General features: G+C 43.3%; 1 protein-coding gene and 1 long non-coding RNA gene across 3 annotated transcripts in view; one reads left to right on the top strand and one right to left on the bottom strand.

Moving 5' to 3' along the window:
- The window catches only part of DCC (DCC netrin 1 receptor), a 934,061-nt gene that overhangs the window by 479,531 nt on the left and 432,282 nt on the right, over positions 1-22,248 (top strand). For both annotated transcript variants that reach the window (XM_081929563.1, XM_081929562.1), the window contains exon 5: positions 160-296. In XM_081929563.1, the coding sequence (XP_081785689.1) occupies positions 160-296 (137 nt within the window). The remainder of the gene's footprint in view (positions 1-159; positions 297-22,248) is intronic.
- The window catches only part of LOC309380245, a 57,940-nt gene that overhangs the window by 4,499 nt on the left and 31,193 nt on the right, over positions 1-22,248 (bottom strand). The gene's annotated exons all lie outside the window — the stretch shown is intronic.

The following is a 22,248-nucleotide window of genomic DNA, read 5'->3' as shown; positions in this document are numbered from 1 at the left end:
ACTGAATATAATCGATCATTCATGCTTATGATATTGTATAATTTCTTTTTAAATTGGTGTGAGCTACTGGGAGAGGGTGGGATGTAAACCTTCTAGAACTAACCAAACCATCCTACCCGTTCCCTTATTTTAAACCAAGTTTTCTTGCCAATATTCCAGATCCAAAAAGTATTCATTGCTGGCTGGGAGTAACTTACTGATATCTAATGCAACAGATGATGATTCTGGGACGTATACTTGTGTGGTCACCTACAGGGAGGAGAACAGCAGTGCTTCAGCTGAGCTGTCTGTTTTGGGTGAGTACAGAGAATTCTATATCTTTTGTGGCCTGAAAAAGTCCTTTGCATCTGAAGAAGGGTTCGCTGTACTTCCAGAAAGATATTTATTGTGGAGGCTCACACAAAGTGTCCAGACTATGTCACTGGCATAAAAATGCTGGCTTGTACTGTATCTTCTCCCCACCTTTAATACAATTTATACTTTCCAGGGCTAATCTGATAAGTGAAAAAACAAAAACCTGTTACTTGTTTGCTATATCACAATGACTGGTTTGCAAATTAACTGGAACACCCTCAGATTTCTTTTGTTATTATTTGGGTTTTCTTTCTGAATCTCAGTCAGGTTGAAAGACATCTTCACATGCCTACAATGCCATGAAAAACATCCAATTGTGTTTATTCTCAAATTGAATTCCAAATATTGTCTCTGTGGTTGGGTGATTTTTTAGCTCTGTGGATAAGATGATTTTCCTGTGTTTGCTTTCTTCCTCATTATGTTGAGCTTGTTGGGTTCCTTTATTGCTGTTTAGTTGTGTCCGACTCTTTGTGATCCCATGGACCAGAGCACACCAGGCACTCCTGTCTTCTACTGCCTCCTGCAGTTTAGTCAAACTCATGCTGGTAGCTTGGAGAACACTATCCAACCATCTCGTCCTCTGTCGTCCCCTTCTCCTTGTGCCCTCCATCTTTCCCAACATCAGGGTCTTTTCCAGGGAGTCTTCTCTTTTCATGAGGTGGCCAAAGTATTGAAGCCTCAGCTTCACGATCTGTCCTTCAATTGAGCACTCAGGGCTGATTTCCTTCAGAATGGCTAGATGCACCTGAACTTGGCAGGGCAGCACTGATGACTGGACTCCAGCAGAGATCAGAGAAGGAAAACATCCTGGGGAAGCATTGGACCAGGTTCAAACTCAAGCTCAACCCAAATGCTCCCAGGGGCTCTGGCGTGGCCCTCACCCCTGACAAAAGCAAGGCGATCCCCTGGATTCCTTTTATGGAATACCTTTTGTGCATTGGAGGGGTAGGTGTGACAACATCCCCTCCACAGCACATTGAACCAATGCCTAACCGCCAAACCTTACGCAGTTGTGAAGATTTGGTACACGGCAGGAGAAACCCAACTGGTGCCAGCCAATCAGCCAAATGGGAAAATTCCTACTGGGCCCCTGTCCCCAAAACAGACGACCCACGGTGGCATATCAAGGTCATAATGAACCCTGAATATAGGGAGGGTGGGTGGGTGATGCACAAGGCGAAAAGAGGAAGCTCAAGGCAACGTGCAGCGGTATATATAGGTCCCTCAGTTAATGCATGAAATGATCCCATTGGCAGCCAGAATTACCCCAGCAACCGAGGGACCACCAGTCGGGTTGTTGTGGCTATCCAATCACTCCCACCCACAACAGCAGTGAGGGCAGTCTTGATGATCTCACCGCAACGTGTGTTATCTGGGAGGAGGACACCATTTGCCAAAATGTGCCATTATACACTCAACAGGATAGCATTCATCCCTAAGCAGAAACATAACTTTTGCACGGTGAAATATACTCGGAGTTGAGAGTGGATTTCATGCTCTTTATTCAGCTCATAGTGGTGAGGAGGGAATGGAAGTCCCCTCAAAGTATCTGCTTTATATGCATTATTTACACAATGGGCTGTACATGATTGGCTAATTCTGGGATTCTCCTGTAGGATTCACTTCCATCTGGAGCTGGATTGGGTGGCTCCTGTGGACCAATCATACTGCTGCATTGTTCTAGGACCAATCAGACTGCTGCGTTTTGGATCCTATTGTTCTAGGACCAATCAGACTGCTGCATTTTGGATCCTATTTAACTCAGTACATAACACACGGGCTGATTTTTCTGAACCTGTGTGGCCCGATTGAATATCAGCTCACATCCTAGCATATCCCTGCATCTGTGGATATTTCTGCCTCGTCAAAAAGTCCCCATTGCATGGATTCAGGGTAGGGATAGTGTTTTCAGAATGGGTAGATGGCATATTGGTGTGTGTGTGTGTTAGTTCACACGATCCTTTCATGTGTGTCTATTGTTCCTCATTCAAAGTGCTGCCTGACTTGTTGCTCTTGCTTATCTCTGTGTCTTATCTGAATGCTTACTGCCATGCTAGTGTGCTTTTCTTCCCTTCTCATCTAAGTGCTTTCTTGACTTGCTAGCTCTTATCCTTCCTCTTAATCTAACATCTGACTAGCTTGCTGGTACTTATCCTTCCTCCCCATCTGAATGTTTCCTGGCTTGTCAGTGCTTATAGTTAGACCCCATGCTTTTGTATACTTGCTAACTTTAACATTAGCCCCTTGGCTTCCCAATGTTTGTCCATGATCACTATCTAGCAACTTCCTGGCTTGTTAGGGTTCATATTTCTAACCCTTCCATCTAACTGCTGATTGCTTGCTGAGGCTTATAGCTTGCACATTAGTTTGCATCCTAGCATTGTTCTGTGTTGATGTGCTGCTTCGTTTCCTGGCAGAGCCATCCCTAGCATTAGGCAGAGTGAGACAGCTGCCTCAGGCAGCAGGGGGGGTAGGGCAGCAGTTCTCCATCATTTCCCCAGAGTCCCCTAAGCTGGCTTGCTCTACACCTCCTAAGCAAGCCTGCTGGTTTCAGCTCCTGCCAAGGATGACATCCCACAGCCTGGTTTTTTATTTTTTTTGGTAATATAATTTTTTATTAAATTTTCCAAACATTTTCACAATAATTTTCATATCAAATACTTACATCCATAAATTGACTTCCCACCCACCCCCACTCCCCGCACTGTTTTTACTCAAACATTTTCTACTGCATTATATCTTTATCTATTACACAAAGTTCCTCTTTTACAATTATTTTATCCTTTTTCTGCTGTTGCTTTTAGCTCAAATCCTGCCTGCGATTTCATTTGACTATAGTATTTTTGAAAAATAGTCCACGGAAGGCTTCCACTCTTCTATGAAAAGTTCACCATAGCCAGTATTGAACTAAGATTCAGGTGCTAATTTGATTGGATTCTGTACATGGAATGGCAGGGGGCAAAACCTTGTCCTGAACCCCAGGCACCAAAGTACCTTGGGCTTGGTCCTGCTTCCCAGGCTTTATGGTTATTCCCATAAATTATTGACACATAATCTAAATGTTCAGCAGATTGCTAAGAGTTCAGCAGATTTCTCTTGTTTGTCTTCACAACTTACTAATGCTTACCTGAAAAGGAAAGGGTCATGGCTCTGTGGCAAGATGCAACAGGTCCCAGGTCCTATCCCTCACATCTCTAGGTACTAGAGCTGAAACCCAGGAGACCCCTGCCCATCATTCTAGACCAGGTGTGAGGAACCCTTGGCCCTCCTGATGTTGCTGAACAATTTCCATCATCAATAGCCATTGGCCATGATGGAAGCTATAGTTCAGCAACATCAAGGCCAAGGTTTCCCCACTCATGATGTGGACAATGCAGAATTAGATGGACCAATAGTCTAACTTGGCATACGGCCTGTGGATTGTTGTTGTTTGTGGGTTTATTGCCCATGATACCAACATGGTGCAGCAACAGCTTGCTCCATTTTTTTGCAAATGTGCAAGGTGTGTATTTTCCACATGCATTTCATCTGTGCAAACATCATCATCATCATCATTTTATATGTATGCCGCCTTTCCACAGTTAAAACAATGCTCAAGGTGGCTTACAATATGAAAAGATTTATAGAATTACAGTGGTGCCTCGGGTTACATATGCTTCAGGTTACATACGCTTCAGGTTACACATTCCACTAAGCCAGAAATAGTGCTTCAGGTTAAGAACTTTGCTTCAGGATAAGAACAGAAATCGGGCTCCTGTGGTGCGGCGGTAGCAAGAGGCCCCATTAGCTAAAGTGGTGCTTCAGGTTAAGAACAGTTTCATGTTAAGTACGGAGCTCCGGAACAAATTAAGTACTTAACCTGAGGTACCACTGTACAAACATAGCAAAGTAGTCGTAAAAATAAATAAGACACATTGAAAAAGCGGGTTCTCCACGCTCGTGGAGCACGTGTTGCGGTTGGGTAACAGGCCACCCAGGGATGACTAGGCAAATATGTAAAACCCAGGCCTTAAGAGGTTAATTGGGTTGCTGGGGATTTTTGAGTGTTGCTAATTCGGAGGAGGGGCTAGAGGCTTTAAATACAGGGGCCAGACGAAGGGACGTCCTCTTGGCCGTTTTGCATCGGATCACCCGCCCTCCCTCCCTGTTATAGGGTGGTTTTGGTTCATTTGACCTTGCTATGCCTGTCATGGGGTCGTTCGCCTTTGAGCGGGGGCCTGGTAGGAATTTTGCCATCTGGCTAATTGGCTGGTGCCATTTGGTTTTTGCCTACTGCGTAGCAAATCGTCACAACTTGTAAGGTTGGCGGTTAGGCATTGGTTAATTGGTGCTTGGAGGGGTAAGGTGCCTATCCCTCCAAATGATGCGGAAAGGGAATTCCGTTAAAGGAATCCAGGGGCTTGCCATACAATTCGTCCTTGTCCGTGGAGCCGGGCTTGGGCCGTGCAAGCCCCACCGGAACATGAGGGTGAGAGATGAGGGTCTGTTTCCCAGCTTCATTTTCTCACCCAATACTTGTTTCCCACGCTGGCTTCCGGTGGAGTCCGGAAGGGACCAGCTCTGTCCTTTGGGGGCAAGGACAGATAGTCATCACCAATGCCTAAGCAACCACTCACATTTTTTGTATTGAATAAAGTTGTGGCCAAAATCATGCCAAAAACCTTAAACAAAAATTGAAGTGTGAAGTGTGAATTATTTTGGGGGTGGCACTGTGGGACTCAACACGCAACTACATAACCAAACTGAACAGTTTCCACATAAAAATAAAGATACAAAAAGTTAATATCAGTAATATCACTAACAGCAGCAAAAACTCCCAACGAAACTTTCCCCAAAAGATCCAAGTCCTTGCTGGGCAGCAGCCGCAGCAGCAGTTCTTATGAGGCCAGTCAAGCCCCGCCCTAGGCCAGGTGGAAAGAGGCCAGGAGGAACAGGGCCCTCAGGCACTCAGCAGGGGAGTCCTCCCTGGGCCTGCAACTTATGCTTCTGAAAATGAAAATTTTAATTATTCATCCAATTCCCAAACTTCATCTCCTGGTATTCCAGATGACATGCATCTGCCTTCACCACAGCTGTCCCCACAAAAACCTGCTTTAGCACATATATTAGTGGACCAGGGTGCATATATTTACTGCCACTGTCAGGAGGAATAGCCTTGACTGATTTTGTCTCTGGGTCCGTATCCAGGCATCATGCACGGCACAGTTGTGATGCAACATTTTGATGCCAGCGGTTACCACACAGAAATAACAGTACTCAAGGAAAAAATTGGAAGCACTGTTGTTTTCCGTGCCACCTGCGGAGCAGCAAAGCATACCACTTTGCCCCTGCTTTCATCCTTGTGAAAACCTCTCTTTCTTCCTGCAAATGATTCATTAGCCAGTAAGCATGCTATTTGACAGAGATGTGAGAGGAGGGGAAAATGTCTTGGGTCTGGGATCAAAGAGTTGAGTTTGCCAGTGTGTCAGTTTTTCGAGGAATCAGAATTGTACAAACACTGCATTTAGAGAGGTGGTTTGTTTTTAATTACTGAACAATGCTGAGTTATCTTTGGGTGATTCCAAAAGATTTAAGGAACCACACAGATAATACTTGCTCAAACAGGAGCCCAATATCACTGTAATGCTTATTTAGCATTTGGGCTTTAAACCTTATGCATAAAAATGCTTTCATTAGTGAACAGAAAGCCCTTATTTGGATTAGAAGAGATTTGATATGTGCACAACAATATCCTTTTATTAAGCCACAATGCAATGTTATGGAAATTATGCGTGATGGAGGCTTTGAACTCTCTGGCTTTTGGTGCATTAATGTTTCATGGTTTTCAATTATTTCATAATGACAAAAGTAATTTTTGAGAGAGAGAGAGAGAGAGAGAGAGAGAGAGAGAGAGAGAGAGAGAGAGAGAGAGAGAGAGAGAAGCAAAACAAGTTGTTTTGCAAAACACTTTCTTTTTATTTGGTCTTACAAGCTGGTTAATGATGGAATGTGCATGATGTTTTGCAATTGTGTAGTGTAGCACTCACATCTATATCTAGAGACCTATCTGTCAAGTTTTGTCAGGACTATGAAAGTCTTCAAGGTTCCTGCGCCTAGGACCTTACCGGTTGCTTATCATGGGTTCCTGTTAGGATAGCCCTGTTCCTTGCCTTATAGAAGAATAGTCTTCTATCTGAACAGCTGTCAGCAGACAGTCCTCTACTTGAAAAGAGAATTTAAAATTGGTAGTGTTGTACAGTGAAGCTATTAAAATGTAAAAGAAAGAAAGAAATGTTTTTCTTTCTGTTTTCCCATTTCTTTTTAGTCCCAGTCAATGATAAAAATAGCATACAAACAAGCATGGATGTAGAAGACGGTTGCAAATTATCCCTTGTTCTCACTGCAGTTTGATGCATGTGACTATCGCTAAACAAAGACCTCTCCTTTTGTTTGAGTCTTCCCAGTCATTGAATTTAAAATGTATGACCATTAAGGAGTTGTTAAATATCAGTTTAAATATTCAAGTCATCTTTTCATTTCAGAAACAAGTGTCTATAAACAAAATAGTGCATGTTATTTTCTCGTTGCTGTGCCTTTTAGCAACTGTTCAACACTGACAAAGAGAGTTCTTTTGAGAAAGAAGCTTCTGTATGAATAGTTGATATTAGGGTGTATGCTTGCCCTAATTTGAGGCTTAAATCCCGAGTTTCTGAACTTGAAAGTGTCAACTTGCTTCTCGTAGTTGGTTTATCTGGTTCCTTTAGAGCTGGAGTGGCCAACATAGTCCTCTCTACAACTCCAAACGCTGAGAGGAGTTGATGGGAGTTGGCACACCAAGGTAATATGGGCTTTGGGACCTCGTGAACCATGAGTTGGGCTTCTAAGGGACCTCGTGAACCATGAGTGATCCTCTCAGTGAGTAATTCCCAGTACATTTCTTACTGTAGAACCTCAAATACACCCAGGAACACCATTTGAAAATCATTAAACTAGTTACTAGCAGATAAGCTTGGGAATGCTTAGTAAAATGCAAAGGGGATAAAAAAAAACGCTCTTGAAGGATATTGGAAATAATCTTCCATATTAATTTTATTTAATCACACTTCAAGGACCTTAATGAAACTTGTGATAATTTATGAGCCTTCAGACCCCATCCTGTGCCTCCTCCCTGCACTCAGAAGAGTTTTGCCCAGACTGGTCTTAAAACTGGTAGTTATAATTAGCTCTTAAATGGATCGGACATTTTGCTAACAATTACATAGAACAGATTCTGTTTACAGCAAAATTCATCATTTCACCAGGAGTGTGGCTCATGCTCGTAACTATTACCACGCACTGTCTGTTGCAATAAAATATATTTTACTAGAAGTTGTCAGCTTGGCAGCATCATAAAAAGTGAGATGGAAGTGGGGAGTGGGTGATTTATAACCATTATATCTGATACTCTCTTCTTTGTTTAAAAGGCAGTGTTGTAGTCTCCTCTTCAAAGAAGCTTAGTGGCTAGAGCCAGGGATTAGTGGCCTCCCAGTTCCTAGGTCTAAAATGGTAGTGGCTGGCGTGTAGCATAGGCACAATTTTCGGTGTGTGTGTGTTTGCTGCTCATGCTGCCCTGCCGTTCCTGTGCCACTTTAGGAGGCTGGGATTCCAACCTTGCAAAGTGGTGCACGGCTGGCGTCACTACGGTGATATCGGTGGCAAGAGCTGGACTGTTGCAGCAGGCTCTGTACACCATCTGCACCCTACCCCGGGCACCAGCAAACCATGCTACACCACTGGGTGGTGGTGAACCCTTTTCAGACAAAGGCCTTCAGTCCCTTGAGGGCACCTTTCTGGGCATGGGCATGCCCAGAAGCAAAGAGGTCTTCCTTTGTGGCAGCTTGCAAGTAGAAGACAGGTGGATAGGAATCCTTGTGAATCACACACAGTGGTGCTGCCTCGTGCTGCTTTTACTGGCAATCTTCTCAGCATTTGGCAAAGCGAGGAAACTGTCATTGAATTCTATGTTTGCAAAAGGTTCCAGTTTCTATCCTGCATAGGGCTGGGAAAGACTCCAGGGAGTTTCTGCCAGTCAGCATAGACAGTACAGTGGTACCTCGGGTTAAGTACTTAAATCGTTCCGGAGGTCCGTTCTTAACCTGAAACTGTTCTTAACCTGAAGCACCACTTTAGCTAATGGGGCCTCCTGCTGCTGCCATGCCACCGAAGCACGATTTCTGTTCTCATCCTGAAGCAAAGTTCTTAACCTGAAGCACTATTTCTGGGTTAGCGGAGTCTGTAACCTGAAGCGTATGTAACCCAAGGTACCACTGTACTGAGCAAATGGACTGAGGGGCTGATTCAGTACAAGGCAGCTTCTTGTTTTTGAATGTTTTGTTTTGCTTTGTGTCATGGAAGTTTTTAGTCTCTCAGTGACTGCGCTTGCTGCTTCAGAACCCTTTCCCCCTCTGGTTCACCCATGTGCCGGATGTAGCTGTGTAATTTCTTGAATCACCTGAAATTTCCACTGATGCTGCAAATGAAAACTAGCAGCCAAACAGTGTTGCTGATGGCACAGCTCTCATCCACTTCTACTTGTAGGAAAAATAAGCAAATGGGGAATATTTTTCTCTCGAGCTGCACAGGAAGGTTTGCAATCATGTTGTCCACCCACCATGTCAAGCCTTCTTTCAGAGACTCTTATCATAGAAAAGTGCTTTCTGTACCCTTTTTTTATTTTTTTGCACATTGCTACTTCACAAGCTGTCTAGACTTTCAGAGCACAAACATAGGAAGCACAAAAGGTTCATCTACAAAATAGCAGCAGTGAGTTAAAGGAGCAAATCTACTATTGTTTTATGTAAACAAGATATTTACCACATTTATATCGCCACCCTTTCTCCAACAGGATAACAAAGAGGACATCTGAGAACAGAAACTGCATTTAAAATGCATTCAAATAACAGTAATGTCATTAATTAAGCAATTGGAGTGGTTGTTCTTATATAATCCTTGTTTTCAGCAAAATGAGAGCTTTGTCATAATGTGCAGCAAACTGTGGAGAGACAAGTACAGATAAATTTACTGATTAAAGATAGCATAATGCAGGGGTGAGGAATCCACAGTGTCATTTTAGGGATTGCCCACTCGTCCTACACCTGACAGGATACCTGATATCAGGTGTGGACAGGGCTTCAAAGAAATCATCTGGTTTCCTAAACCCCTGGGCCACCCAGCAGCAAGTCAGTATAGTCATACCTTGGTTGATGAATGCCTTCTGACTTGAATGTTTTGGCTCCCGAATGCTGCAAATCCAGAAGTGAGTGTTCCAGTTTGCGAATGTTCTTTGGAACCCAAATGTCTGACATGACTTCCGCTGTTAAGTTGTGGGTGAACATATCAGATGACACAGCGATTCTTCAAACAGCTTTTGTTTATTCACAGGCCAGGACAGAACTGAACTGAAGGGTTCAGTCAGCCAGCTTATATAGAGCTCCAGTACAATGTAACTGTAACAATTTCCTAAAACTATCCAATCACTGAACGTCACTTTCGATCCCTTATTTGCATAACTATCTATAGTATCCCCCTGCTGGCCCAGGGTGAGAACTTCAGTACATAACACCTGTGGCTTCTAATTGGCTGCAGGAGCTTCCTGCAGCCAATCAGAAGCCGCGCCTTGCTTTCCGAACATTTTGAGATTGCTTTCGACTTCTGAGGTATGACTGCATGTCAAGTCCAAAGTTCAAAGACCAGGGCTCAATCCACGCAAGCAAAGTCCAAAGTCCAGGAAATACAGTTCAGAGTCAAACCCGAAACAAAGTCCAGAGGTCCAGGAGCATCCACACCAAGTTCCAATCAATGTACGCAGCTGAGCACCTCAGCTCTGCTTCCCTTTTATACCTTGCATGTTGGTTTCAGCATCTGGGCTGGATGAGGCCAGTGACCCTCACCTGTTTTGAGCCTACTCCAGCTGAGGAATCACTCACCTCCTCCCAGAGCTAGCAAGCTCCACCTGGCCAGCTAGGGAGCTGGTCTGTGGGCCCTTTCCTGTCTCAGCCACCTAGAGCATACCCCCCACTGCTCCCTAAACCTCTCAGCCTGCCGTGTTCATGGAGACAAAGGCCGCTCTGGCTCTGGAGATGGGTCCTGCTGTTCCGGTTCCTGCACACTGACCCCCTATCCCCTTGCCATCCTTTGTCACCCTGTGAGGACTTCCTTCCCCATCCTCTTCTTGCCCTGGTGTGTCCCAGTCCTGGCTACACCCATCATCAGGATCCTCTTCCTCCTCCCCATCGTCCTGCCAGTTCATGACCTCTGGAGCTTGAAGTGGGCTTCCAATTGTTCCTCTCCTTGCCCTAGGTGGGCTTCTAACGGCCCATCAGCGGATGGAAGGTAGAAGCAAACACTACGTAAGGCCTAAGAACATGGTTATAGTCAGTGCCAACAGCAAAATTAAGATCTGGAGATTTCTTAAAAACATCAGCTGTCAGCGGGGAAGTCCCTGATGCAAATCTCAGCTGTGATCCCATTTGTTGGCCTTAGGCGAGCCATTCTTCTTTACCTTCAGCCTGGAGGAATATTGACTCTGGTGGTGATTTGATTTAGACCTGCTTCTTAACAAAAAAGTCTAGCATAATCAGCTTACTGACATTTTAAACAAAGAAGTGTGTGGCTTTAAGCTTTTGTTCCTGAGGTTCCATGGTAATACAAGAATGTAGAAAACCACATGAGAAAGATGGGGTCACATGAGAGAAAAACATGCAGCTATTAGATGCAACCCTGCATGGGAGCCAACTCCTAGGGACTGAGGTCCCTTTGCCTCCCCCCAATAAAATATTTGAGCCCACCCCCCAAAAAAGTTGACGGGCATTGCTATTCAAATGCAATGACAATTATTTATTTTTTTGCTAACACCGAATTGGGATTGGGGGAGAGAAGCCCCTGAAATGATACTGAGATAGATGATGATAGATAGATAGATAGATAGATAGATGATAGATAGATAGATAGATAGATGATAGATAGATGATAGATAGATAGATAGATAGATAGATAGATAGATAGATAGATGATAGATGATCGATAGAGATAGATGATAGATGATAGATAGATAGATAGATAGATAGATAGATAGATAGATAGATAGATGATAGATAGATAGATGATAGATAGATAGATGATAGATAGATAGATATAGATGATAGATGATAGATGATAGATGATAGATGATAGATAGATAGATAGATAGAAAGATAGATAGATAGATAGATAGATAGATAGATAGATAGATAGATAGATAGATAGATAGATGATAGATAGATAGATGATTGATGATAGATAGAGAGAGAGAGAGAGAGAGAGAGAGAGAGAGATAGATGATAGATATATGCACATATATATATATATATATATACGAGAGAGAGAGACAGACAGACAGACAGACAGACAGACAGACAGACAGACATAGGGGTAGCTAGGGTTAAGTACTTAATTCGTTCCAGTGTTCCGTTCTTAACCTTAAACTGTTCTTAACCTGGGGCCTTCTGCTGCTGCTGCGCCGCCAGAGCACGATTTCTATTCTCATCCTGAAGCAAAGTTCTTAACCCAAGGTACTATTTCTGGGTTAGCGGAGTCTGTAACCTGAAGCATATGTAACCTGAAGCGTATGTAACCTGAGGTACCACTGTGTGTGTGTGTGTGTATGTATGTATGTATGTAACTTTGTGTTAATGTAACATTTTTATATGTTACTGTGTATTTTTGAAATACTTTGTTTAAATTGTCTGTTGCTGCTTCAGTTTACTGTACACTGCTTGGAGATACTTTTAATATATTATGCAGTATAGAAATTAAATAATCAAGTTGAATCAATCAAGTATATGAAATGCCTCAGGCTGAGGCAGGCAGATTCCATAAGCGTTAAATCGGGGCTCAGACTGAACCTTGTGGCTGTTGTGCATCTCTGTCTACTGTCTAGTATATCTCTCTAAATGGAGCTTAAGAAGTCCTCTTACTTCCACCTAGCTGAGTATCTCAGCTACGAACTTCCCACTTCATTGTTACTTCTCATTCTCAAGCCCTTTTGTTACCCACTGAATTCTCACACCACATGTCAGAAAGTTTTCTGATGAATTCACCCCATGCTGAGAGAGGAACACAAGAATAATTTGTAGTTCTTGCCTATGGTAGCCCATCAATCCCCTCTGGAGCACTCAGACTGTACTGAAATTCACTAGGCAGCCGGAGATCAGGTCATGGTGGGGTCTCCTCCACCTATTTGCTGGTTCTCAAAACATCCTGGGAGAATTGGTTCAGGCTTGATTTATTAAAATACAGTGGAGTGCAGCACAGCAAGGATTTATCTGACAAGTGAGCTGGGTTAACAGAGGCCACGTGTCCTAGCAGAGGCAAACACTGGGCTATGGCTGAAAGAGAGTATTAAAATCGCCAAACCACCCAAGTGGGCTTAGCATTGTGCATCTGTATAATGAGATTAAGCAAATGAGTGTAAATTCAAAATGACAGACAACCAGTGACTTTTAGATTCGCCTTCTTTTTCCTCTGCCCTGATCAGATGCACAAATTAATCCACGCAACGTAAACTGATAAGCATCAGCATACATAAATGGGTGATAATTTAGTGATATTCCACATCATTATAATTTTACATTGTTGCTTTATAATTTTGTGCTATAGCTATGTGATAAAAAGAAAAAGATTGAGCATAGACTCCTTCCTGCAGTCAATGCTATTCTTGCATTCTTTTGCATATGCTTTTTGCATGGATATATAAAAGTGTGTTTACTCGGGATCTGCCCCTGGTCTCAAATCATATCTACCAGCCCAGTTTGCCTATGCATGCTGAACTTAACATGTAAGTAGAAAACTACTGAATCTGGCCTGTTGGTTATTTAAGTCTCTGGGTACATGTACACTTTATGTGCTGAAATATTTGTATTTGTACAAACACCAGTATCTGAATGTTATTTTCTGAGAAGGCAGTCACAAAATATGTCTGCTATTTCCTAGACAGCATGGACAGGATTCTAGGGTGATGGGAAGGGTTTTTATGTGGGACATGGGTGGCGCTGTGTTCTAAACCACTGAGCCTCTTGGGCTTGCCGATCGGAAGGTCGGCGGTTCGAATCCCCACAGCAGAGTGAGCTCCTGTTGCTCTGTCCCATCTCCTGCCACCCTAGCAGTTTGAAAGCACGCCAGTGCAAGTAGATAAATAGGTACTGCTGTGGCAGGAAGGCAAGCAGTGTTTCCGTGCACTCTGGTTTCTGTCATGGTGTCCCGTTGCGCCAGAAGCGGTTTAGTCCTGCTAGCCACATGACCCGGAAAGTTGTCTGTGGACAAACGCTGGCTTCCTCGGCCTGAAAGCAAGATGAGCGCTGCAACCCCATAGTTGCCTTTGACTGGACTTAACTGTCCAGGGGTCCTTTACCTTTACCTTTTACCTAATGTCGGAAGCACTGTGCATACTGCTTCTGTATATACGACAAATTTAGGCAAAGGATGCTTAAGCAGAGATTGGCCAACTGAAGGGAAGTAGCAATCTTGTGGAAGCAAGATGACTGGAAGATGCTGGGGACGGAGGAGGGATCTGGAAAGCCATGATTCCAGAGCCAATGGACTCACCTGCCAGGACCAATGTGTGTATCAGAGCAGGGGGTACAGCTAGAGGCAGCAACACTTCTGAACAGCAGGTGCTGGAACCAAAAATGGGGACTGCCATTGTGCTCAGATCCTGCTGGCAGGTTTCCCACAGGCATCTGGTTGTGAGAACAGGATGCTGAGCCATTGGCCTGATCCAGCAGTCTCTTCTGATGTTCTTAGTAAAGGTAAAGGGACCCCTGACCATTAGGTCCAGTCGTGACCAACTCTGGGGTTGCAGCGCTCATCTCGCTTTATTGGCCGAGGGAGCTGGCGTACAGCTTCTGGGTCATGTGGCCAGCATGACTAAGCCACTTCTGGTGAACCAGAACAGTGCACAGAAACACCGTTTACCTTCCCGCCGGAGCGGTACCTATTTATCTACTTGCACTTTGATGTGCTTTCGAACTGCTAGGTTGGCAGGAGCTGGGACCAAGCAGTGGGAGGTCACTCCGTCGTGGGGATTCGAGCCACCAAGCTTCTGATTGGCAAGTCCTAGGCTCTTTAACCCATAGCTTCTTATGTACACTCTATTATTCATGCGCTGCCAGATTCTCACTCTCTTGTGCATTGCACACTGGTGTCCTGCCACTATACATGTTGAAATCAATCCCCTGGAATCCCCCCTGAGAATGATGGGTGCTTGTTGAAGTACCATTCCTTTCAGGAGGAATTCTGCATATTATGCAAGTGTATTTGATATTGAATTCATGTTAGAGTTACAGAAGGAAATGAATGTCAAATACATAATATGTATGTAAAATATGTAAAATCTCCCCCTGAGAGTAACAGCGTGTTGTCTGTTTAGTCTGGTATCTAATCTGCACATGGGAAACATGCAAACACACAGAGACTTTTGTATTAGTGAAATGGACACAAAAAAGTATATTAGGACAGATGCTTTAAAAATGTGTATATTAGACAAAACAGCCTATAGACATGTGTGCTTTGGTAGACACGCACACCACAATTTTTGCAAGAGTTCCTTTTTCTGGATATGTCAATCACCAAGGCAATGGAATGTGCCTACCTGCAGAGTTCATTTTGGAGGGATGCATTTGGGTGAAGTGAATTCTTTTCATCTCCCCACCCCCACCCCTGCCATCTTATCCTTGAATAATACCTTGGGGACATAGTCTCACATGGTAATGGTGAATCTCACATTCTGTAACACTTGTTTTATGGTTGAATTTTATTATTCTGAATTTCTTAATGACCATATACGTACTGTTTAAAACAAACTTATGCAGAAGTGTGGCAAAATGAATTTAGGATTGGAAAAATGAGAAGACTAACACTGACGGATTTGCACTTCCCAATCTTTCTTCTGAGTAATTATTCAGGAGAGTTCACATCTGCAAGATTCCCTAGATTAATTTATTGCAACATCTCTACTAAACCGCCTCTCTCTGTAGACCTTAAAAATGTTCCTTTGGATGTGTGGTGGTCCGGATTAGATACAGTATTCCAACCTGAGATAGCTCAGCCAATGGAGCATGAGACTCTTAATCTCAGGCTGGTAGTTTTGAGCCCAGCATTGGGCAAAAGATTCCTGTATTGCAGTGGGTTGGACTAAATGACCCTTGTGGTCCCTTCCAACTGTACAATTTTATGATCCTATGAAGTGTAGCCATAGTTTTTTTTGTACTGGCATGATGATAGTTAATTTTCAATTCCTTTTCCCCAAAGCAATGCTTACAGAACTGGCAAGTCTGGAGTCTCTGGTCCTTTCATGTCTGCAGTTCTATTATTTTACCCAGGCATAAGCAATTAAAAATACTTATGGAGGTTTGAACACAAACACACAGTCTTCCCTTATAAGTATATTGTAGGAGCATTAGTCACACTCAGCATAGGGTTTATGGGCAATGATTTATTTCAATATAGCCTGTTAAACCATGACTGTAGACCACTTATTAACCATGAATGTATTTTCTCCCAACTTGCATGTATAAGAGAAGAAAACATGTACCTTCCATTTTTAACTTTCCAAGTCTTTTTATTTTTTTAAAGCAAATGAGCAGTTATGTTATAAAAGAGGACTTTGGTTGCAATATTTCTTTCCAACCAATGTGGGGCAGCTGCCAAAAGTCCCAACCCATCCTTTTTGAACAATCTGGCAGATTCAGAGTCAGGGGCACCAACTTGGGCCCCAGGTTATGAGTGCCCAATGGTGCCTGCGATGTCATGTGATATTATAATGTCATGATGTCAAGCTAATCAGCACACTGCAGCAGCGCTTCTGAGGCCCAGCAGGGCCTTGGATGCGATCTCCAAGGCCTTGTGGGGCCTCAGAAATCATGCCTGAGGCCTTGAGAGAACTCTGATGCAACTTCCAGGTTGTACCGGAAGTCACATCAGAGCCCGTGCTGTGGGTGCTGAGCACCCACATTTTTTTTGGGTGCCCGGGCCCCCAGGGCCCCTATAGTTGGCGCCTATGTTCAGAAGTAAGGGACGTAGGTGGTGCTGTGGGTTAAACCACAGAGCCTAGGACTTGCCGAACAAAAAGTCAGCGGTTTGAATACCCGCAACGGGGTGAGCTCCCATTGCTCGGTCCCTGCTCCTGCCAACCTAGCAGTTCGAAAGCACGTCAAAATGCAAGTAGATAAATAGGTACCGCTCCAGCGGGAAGGTAAATGGTGTTTCCGTGCGCTGCTCTGGTTCGCCAGAAGCGGCTTAGTCATGCTGACCACATGACCCAGAAGCTGTACGCCAGCTCCCTCGGCCAATAAAGCGAGATGAGCGCCGCAACCCCAGAGTCGGTCACGACTGGACCTAATGGTCAGGGGTCCCTTTACCTTTATGTTCAGAGGTTGCAGTGGTGAGAGACCTCTAAGAGTTGTTAGACTGAGTAGTTGCGTTGCACTGAGCTGAATGGCACGGCTCTGTATAACTCACTGCTACATGGTCTCACTCTGCACTTTGCAAAACTTTACTTCTATTGGGGGAGAGAGGAGGGAACCACAAAGGAACATAAGGAGTGTCTGCTGGATCAGGCCAATGGCCAATCTAGTCCAACGAGTTACCCAAGACAAGCGTGCAACAGCACTCAGTTCCCAGGAACTGTTATTCAGAGAGGTACTGTGTCTGACCATGAATGCAGAGTTTAGCCCTCAAGGCTAGTAGCCATTGATAGCTTTGTACTTTGTGAATTTGTCTAACCCTGTTTTACAGCCATCCAAATTGGTGGCCATCACTTCTGCCTCTTGTGGGGCTGAGCCTATCATGGGACCTTGATGACTACCTCTTCCTTGTACCCATCAAAATTCCAGCTTCTGGGTTGTATTTAATAAGACCCCTCACGTCAAAGCCATTGTGATAATTCATCTAGGAACTGCTAGAGCATGGATCACTGTGGCTTAGGGAATCTGGAACAAGTTCGTTTGTCCACAATCTGAAGCAAACTCACCTGATCTGTACCTTTCAGGTTTCTGCGCGGGTCAGATCCTGTGCTCTTCAGGATCTGTACTTACACTGACTGCTATCAGGTAGTCCAAGGGCTACATCCTGAATCTCCCCCAGTTTTAGTCATCTGCTAAGCATGGCTCCTGCCACATGGGTGGAAAATGGGGTTGCAAATGCCTGCAGGAATTATGGCACCACGACCAATGGGAGATTGGTAGTTTGCATGTTCTATCCCCATAAAGGACAGCTGCAGATTTCTACATTTCAAGGGGCTGTACTAGATGTTCCTCAATGTCTCTTCCAACTCTATGATTCTGTGGTCATTCAAACATCCCATTTCCTCTTCAAGCATAAAGTACAAGATTTGGAAGTTTTATCATTTGCTTCTGCTACACGTTTAGCTTTCTTTACTCTTGTTCTCTCGTATGACATGCAATAGATGGAGAGGTTGGTTTTTTCATATAAAAAAACCACCATCTCTTTGCAAAGACTGCAGGGAAATGTTTTAATACATCTGTGGGAATGAACAAAAGGTCTCTTCAAATTACACACTTGAAGTCAAGTTTCTCCTGAGGGGATGAAGTGAAAAAAGAGGCTCTATTATGTAATTACTTCTGAAGCTCGTTTATTTGAATTTGACCTAATAAAAGGAACCTACTCAGATTCCTGCAGGTTCTAGGTAGACATATGTGGCAGTGAGACAATGCACAGGGCATGTTTTATAGTGCCCCCTCATATTCTGAGTAATCTATGCGAATATGCATTTCAGCCGGCCTAGTCCATCACTGGACAGCTGTGGTATCGTAGGCTGTATCTTCACTGCAGAGTTAAATTGCTTTAAGAGTACTTCCCTCTCTTCAGAGAACTCTGTGGCAGGAGACAGGAGATCTCAAACATATTTTTAGCATATAAAAGAAGAGGCAGTACATGCCAGATCTTTATTTCTCTTAATTTCCCTGGCGAAGGGCCAGTAGGGTCCAAAATGCACTGAGATGATTTATTTATTTATTTAATCTATAGAAATATTGATATACAACAATTCATTTTTTAATAGAAAAATCTGAGCCGATTAGCATTTTACAACAATTATACATAAAAGCAATGCAATAAAAAACATGTGGAAAATGTGAAAATCAGAAGTCAGCTATTATGGAAGGTACCATTCTCAACATCTCTCTCATCTACCTCCTTGATTTTTAGCTCCTTTTTGTGTGTGTGAAGTTTAAGTACCCTTAAGGCTTGTTCATGTGCTGCACTGAACTCAGGTACAAACTGTCTTTATCTGTGTGCAGGTGTCTGTGCAAAAGAGCATACAGTGGTACTTTGATTCTCAAATGGCTTGGTACTCAAACAACCAGAACCCAAATCCGGAAGTAAGTGTTCTGGTTTGCTAACCTTTTTCGGAAGCTGAACATACTCCATTTTGAGTGCCACGCTTCCATTTTGAGTATTACACTTCTGATTTGAGTGCCACACTTCTATTTTGAGTGTTACGCTGTGGTTTTTGCTATTTATTTTGCGTTTTTGTTTTTGTGGCTTTTTTGTTTTCTTTTTGTGACTGTGTGGAACCCAGTTCAGCTACTGATTGATTGTGTGACCGCAGTACATTTTTTATTGCTTCCATTTTATGGATCAATTGTCTCGTTATTCATGTTAAATTGTAAAAATCATGTCAAATTGCTGTTTTAGGGGTTGTTTTTAAAAGTCTGGAACGGATTAATCCATTTTGCATTATTTCTATGGGACAGAGTGCCTTGGTTTTGGAACGTTTTGGTTTTGGAACGGACTTCCAGAACGCATTAAGTTTGAGATCCAAGGTACCACTGTAAAATGTTGATTTACACGGTTCAGCTAAAGTGTATGCAGGTACACAGACGGTACCCTTGTTGAAGATAACCCTTTGGCTACATTTCTTAGGGTATTTGGGGAGGAAGTGACCACAACATGGTCCTGAACACACTAGCAGCTGGGAGGTTGGCATAGCTCAAAGTGCATTCGCACTGCGCCAGCTCCCTGGCTTCTTTGTCCATCCGCTTTCTCTCCTTGGAAGCAGCAATGGGCCACCTGCAGTGAAGTTAAGTGCAGTAGCTCCTTCCCACTTCTGTTTTTTGGACTTGCTCAATATTGGGTGGAGAATTCCAGGTGGATCCCTAGGCAGAGCAAGTGGAGGAGGGCATGAAACTAATGAAACCATTTTGGTCAAGAGGGGAGGAGATTTTCCACCCTCTCTTTTACCATTTAAAAGCTATTGGGTCTATAGACATATCTGGCAACACAACAGCAGGATGAAATAGCTGGTGCCACATTTGCACTAGAGGAACGGCACTAGTGTGGGCATGTTAGCATCTTTTCCAGAGGTGAACACAGTTCTGCTCCTGCTGCTGGCAGAGATGGCAGCTTCTAAATGGATTGGAGTGGTAAGAAGACCCCTTGCCCATTACCACACCCCCCATTTTTGTTGGGAGGTAGAATTGTGACCCCAAAATGGCATTGGAACAGCTGTTCCTACATTCTACACCAGGCATGGGCAAACTCAGTCCTCCAGATGTTTTGGGACTACAATTCCCATCATCCCTGACCACTGGTCCTGTTAGCTAGGGATGATGGGAGTTGTAGTCCCAAAACATCTGGAGGGGTAAGTTTGCCCATGCCTGTTCTACACCTACAAATGGGATAGCAAATGGAAGGAGGCAGTTTATGTTTTTCCTTCAGTACAACTAGAACAATAAAAAATGACATTTGGATCTTTATAGATTCGTAAAGTATGTTTAATCAGCGTCTTTTTCTTGTTAGTTGCAGAAAGACGAAAGTGGAGCATTTAATTAAACTGGGTTGTGTTTTATTGTATATTGTCCTCACTTGATTTCTAAATAGTTCTGAAATAGTTTTTGTTGTTTTGTGGGTTCAGGGGAGCAGAACTCATTTGTCTAGTGTGCACTTTAATTCCTAACACTTCCTAAATAGAAAGCATGGCAAAGCCTTTTATTCACAATTACTGGTAGCACTTGGGTATATTTGTTGATGCCAGCACATTTGTAACTGTTAAGGTGGACTAGAGACTCATTCCAAGTTTAATTCTCCTGCCTTGCTGCATCAACCTCATGCCAAACTCAGAGAGATCCTCTTTGTTTTTGTGTGGCTGTCTTGCTTCATTGCAATATACATAGTGCATAGGCTTAAGTCCAGGGGCAAGATAGCAGTAAGAGATGTTGCTGAGTGTTACAGTGTATATGTGAGTGTGTGGACATCTTCAAAAGAATACACCCCTTTCCCCAGTTGCCAAATGTCCTTTGAATTCTGGCTTGGCTCATAAATAAGATCAAACCATTCCAATCTTTTTCTGCTTCCTTTCCATTTCTCAAATTGTAACTTCCTTCAGTAGAAATGAAACCATTCTTTCCAGTATCAGAAACAATTTGCATCTGAATGCCATTTGTTGGGGAACACAATTTAAGGAAACAGCTGGTGTGCTCATGCCTGCTTTAGGGCTTCCCAAAGACATGTAGTTATCCATTGCTGAGAACTGAATCTAGGGCTTGATAGGCCTTCGGTTCTGATCCCTGTGTTGCGATGAGAACCAGTCACAGAAATATAGACACAATATATAATAGAATAATGGTATCATTCAAAAAGTAGAAATAAATCTATTGGAGTTCATATATACAATGTAACAGACTAGTGGCACAGAACCATGTGTTCAAGATAGGCGTCAAAGGTCACTCTCACAATGGTTATTCAAAGGTTCCAACAGAAGACTTCTCAAAAGTCTAAAAAGTAAAGTTTTCTTAATAGTTTTACAACAGTTACAATGGAAGACATCCCAAAAGTCTCAAGGACAGTGTTTCCGGAATGATACTACTGTTTCGTGATAGTCTTCATCAGCCAATATTTTTCACAAGAATATGTAAGTCAGATTCATGCTACGGATCAGTGCTATTCTATTATATACGCTCTAACAGTTATTAGCCTAAACAAAAAAAATTCCTTCCAGTAGCACCTTAAAGACCAACTAAGTTAGTTCTTGGTATGAGCTTTCGTGTGCATGCACACTTCTTCAGATACACTTCTTCTGAAGAAGTGTGCATGCACACGAAAGCTCATACCAAGAACTAACTTAGTTGGTCTTTAAGGTGCTACTGGAAGGAATTTTTTTTTTGTTTTGACTATGGCAGACCAACACGGCTACCTATCTGTAACCAGTTATTAGCCTATGTGTTGTGTCTATATGTCTGTTTTTGGTCTGATCCGGCAGGGCTCTTAAGTTCTTACACTAATGGTAAATCTCTCTAAAACAAAGGCAGCTGACAGTTCAAGCTGCAGTTCAAGTAACACTTTGATGCTCAGTTCTCCCCAACCCCAGAAGAACTAGGAGTTGGTAGAAGCGCTGGGGATGCGAGCAAAGCTGTAGGCCAGATTCTGGTGCAATGAAGGGGATGGGATTAGGAAGCAAAACCCCACTCTTCCTTTCACACAATGGTAATCCCACATTGGGAAGAAGACCTGAGTAAGGCTAATGCTCCTGATTCTTATGCTGCTTGCCCCTCCTTATATATGCCCATCTCCCGCTACTCTTTCTGCATGTGTGAAGGAAATGCCAACAGGAATTCTGACTTTTGTAATTCTTGAGAGAGCATTCTGTCTCTGCAGATCATGCCATTCTTCAAGAAGCTTAGTCACTCACTCTTTTTTCAAGAGGAGAGGCTACACCATCCTGCTCTGTTTCATCATTATCTCCTGCTTAGCTCCATCATAGACCAAGATGCCTCATACAGAGATATGGGTAAATGCTTTATGTAAACATCCGCAAGCATAATCTACAATAATGCCCCAACTTTTCCTCCATGGTAAGGAGACCCATTCACCATGGCCTTCAGG

The sequence above is a fragment of the Podarcis melisellensis genome, assembly GCF_964234715.1.
Source record: "Podarcis melisellensis genome assembly, chromosome: 11".
Lineage (NCBI taxonomy): Eukaryota > Metazoa > Chordata > Lepidosauria > Squamata > Lacertidae > Podarcis > Podarcis melisellensis.
Note: the sequence above shows the minus strand (reverse complement) of the source record. Positions and strands in the feature narration are given on the sequence as shown.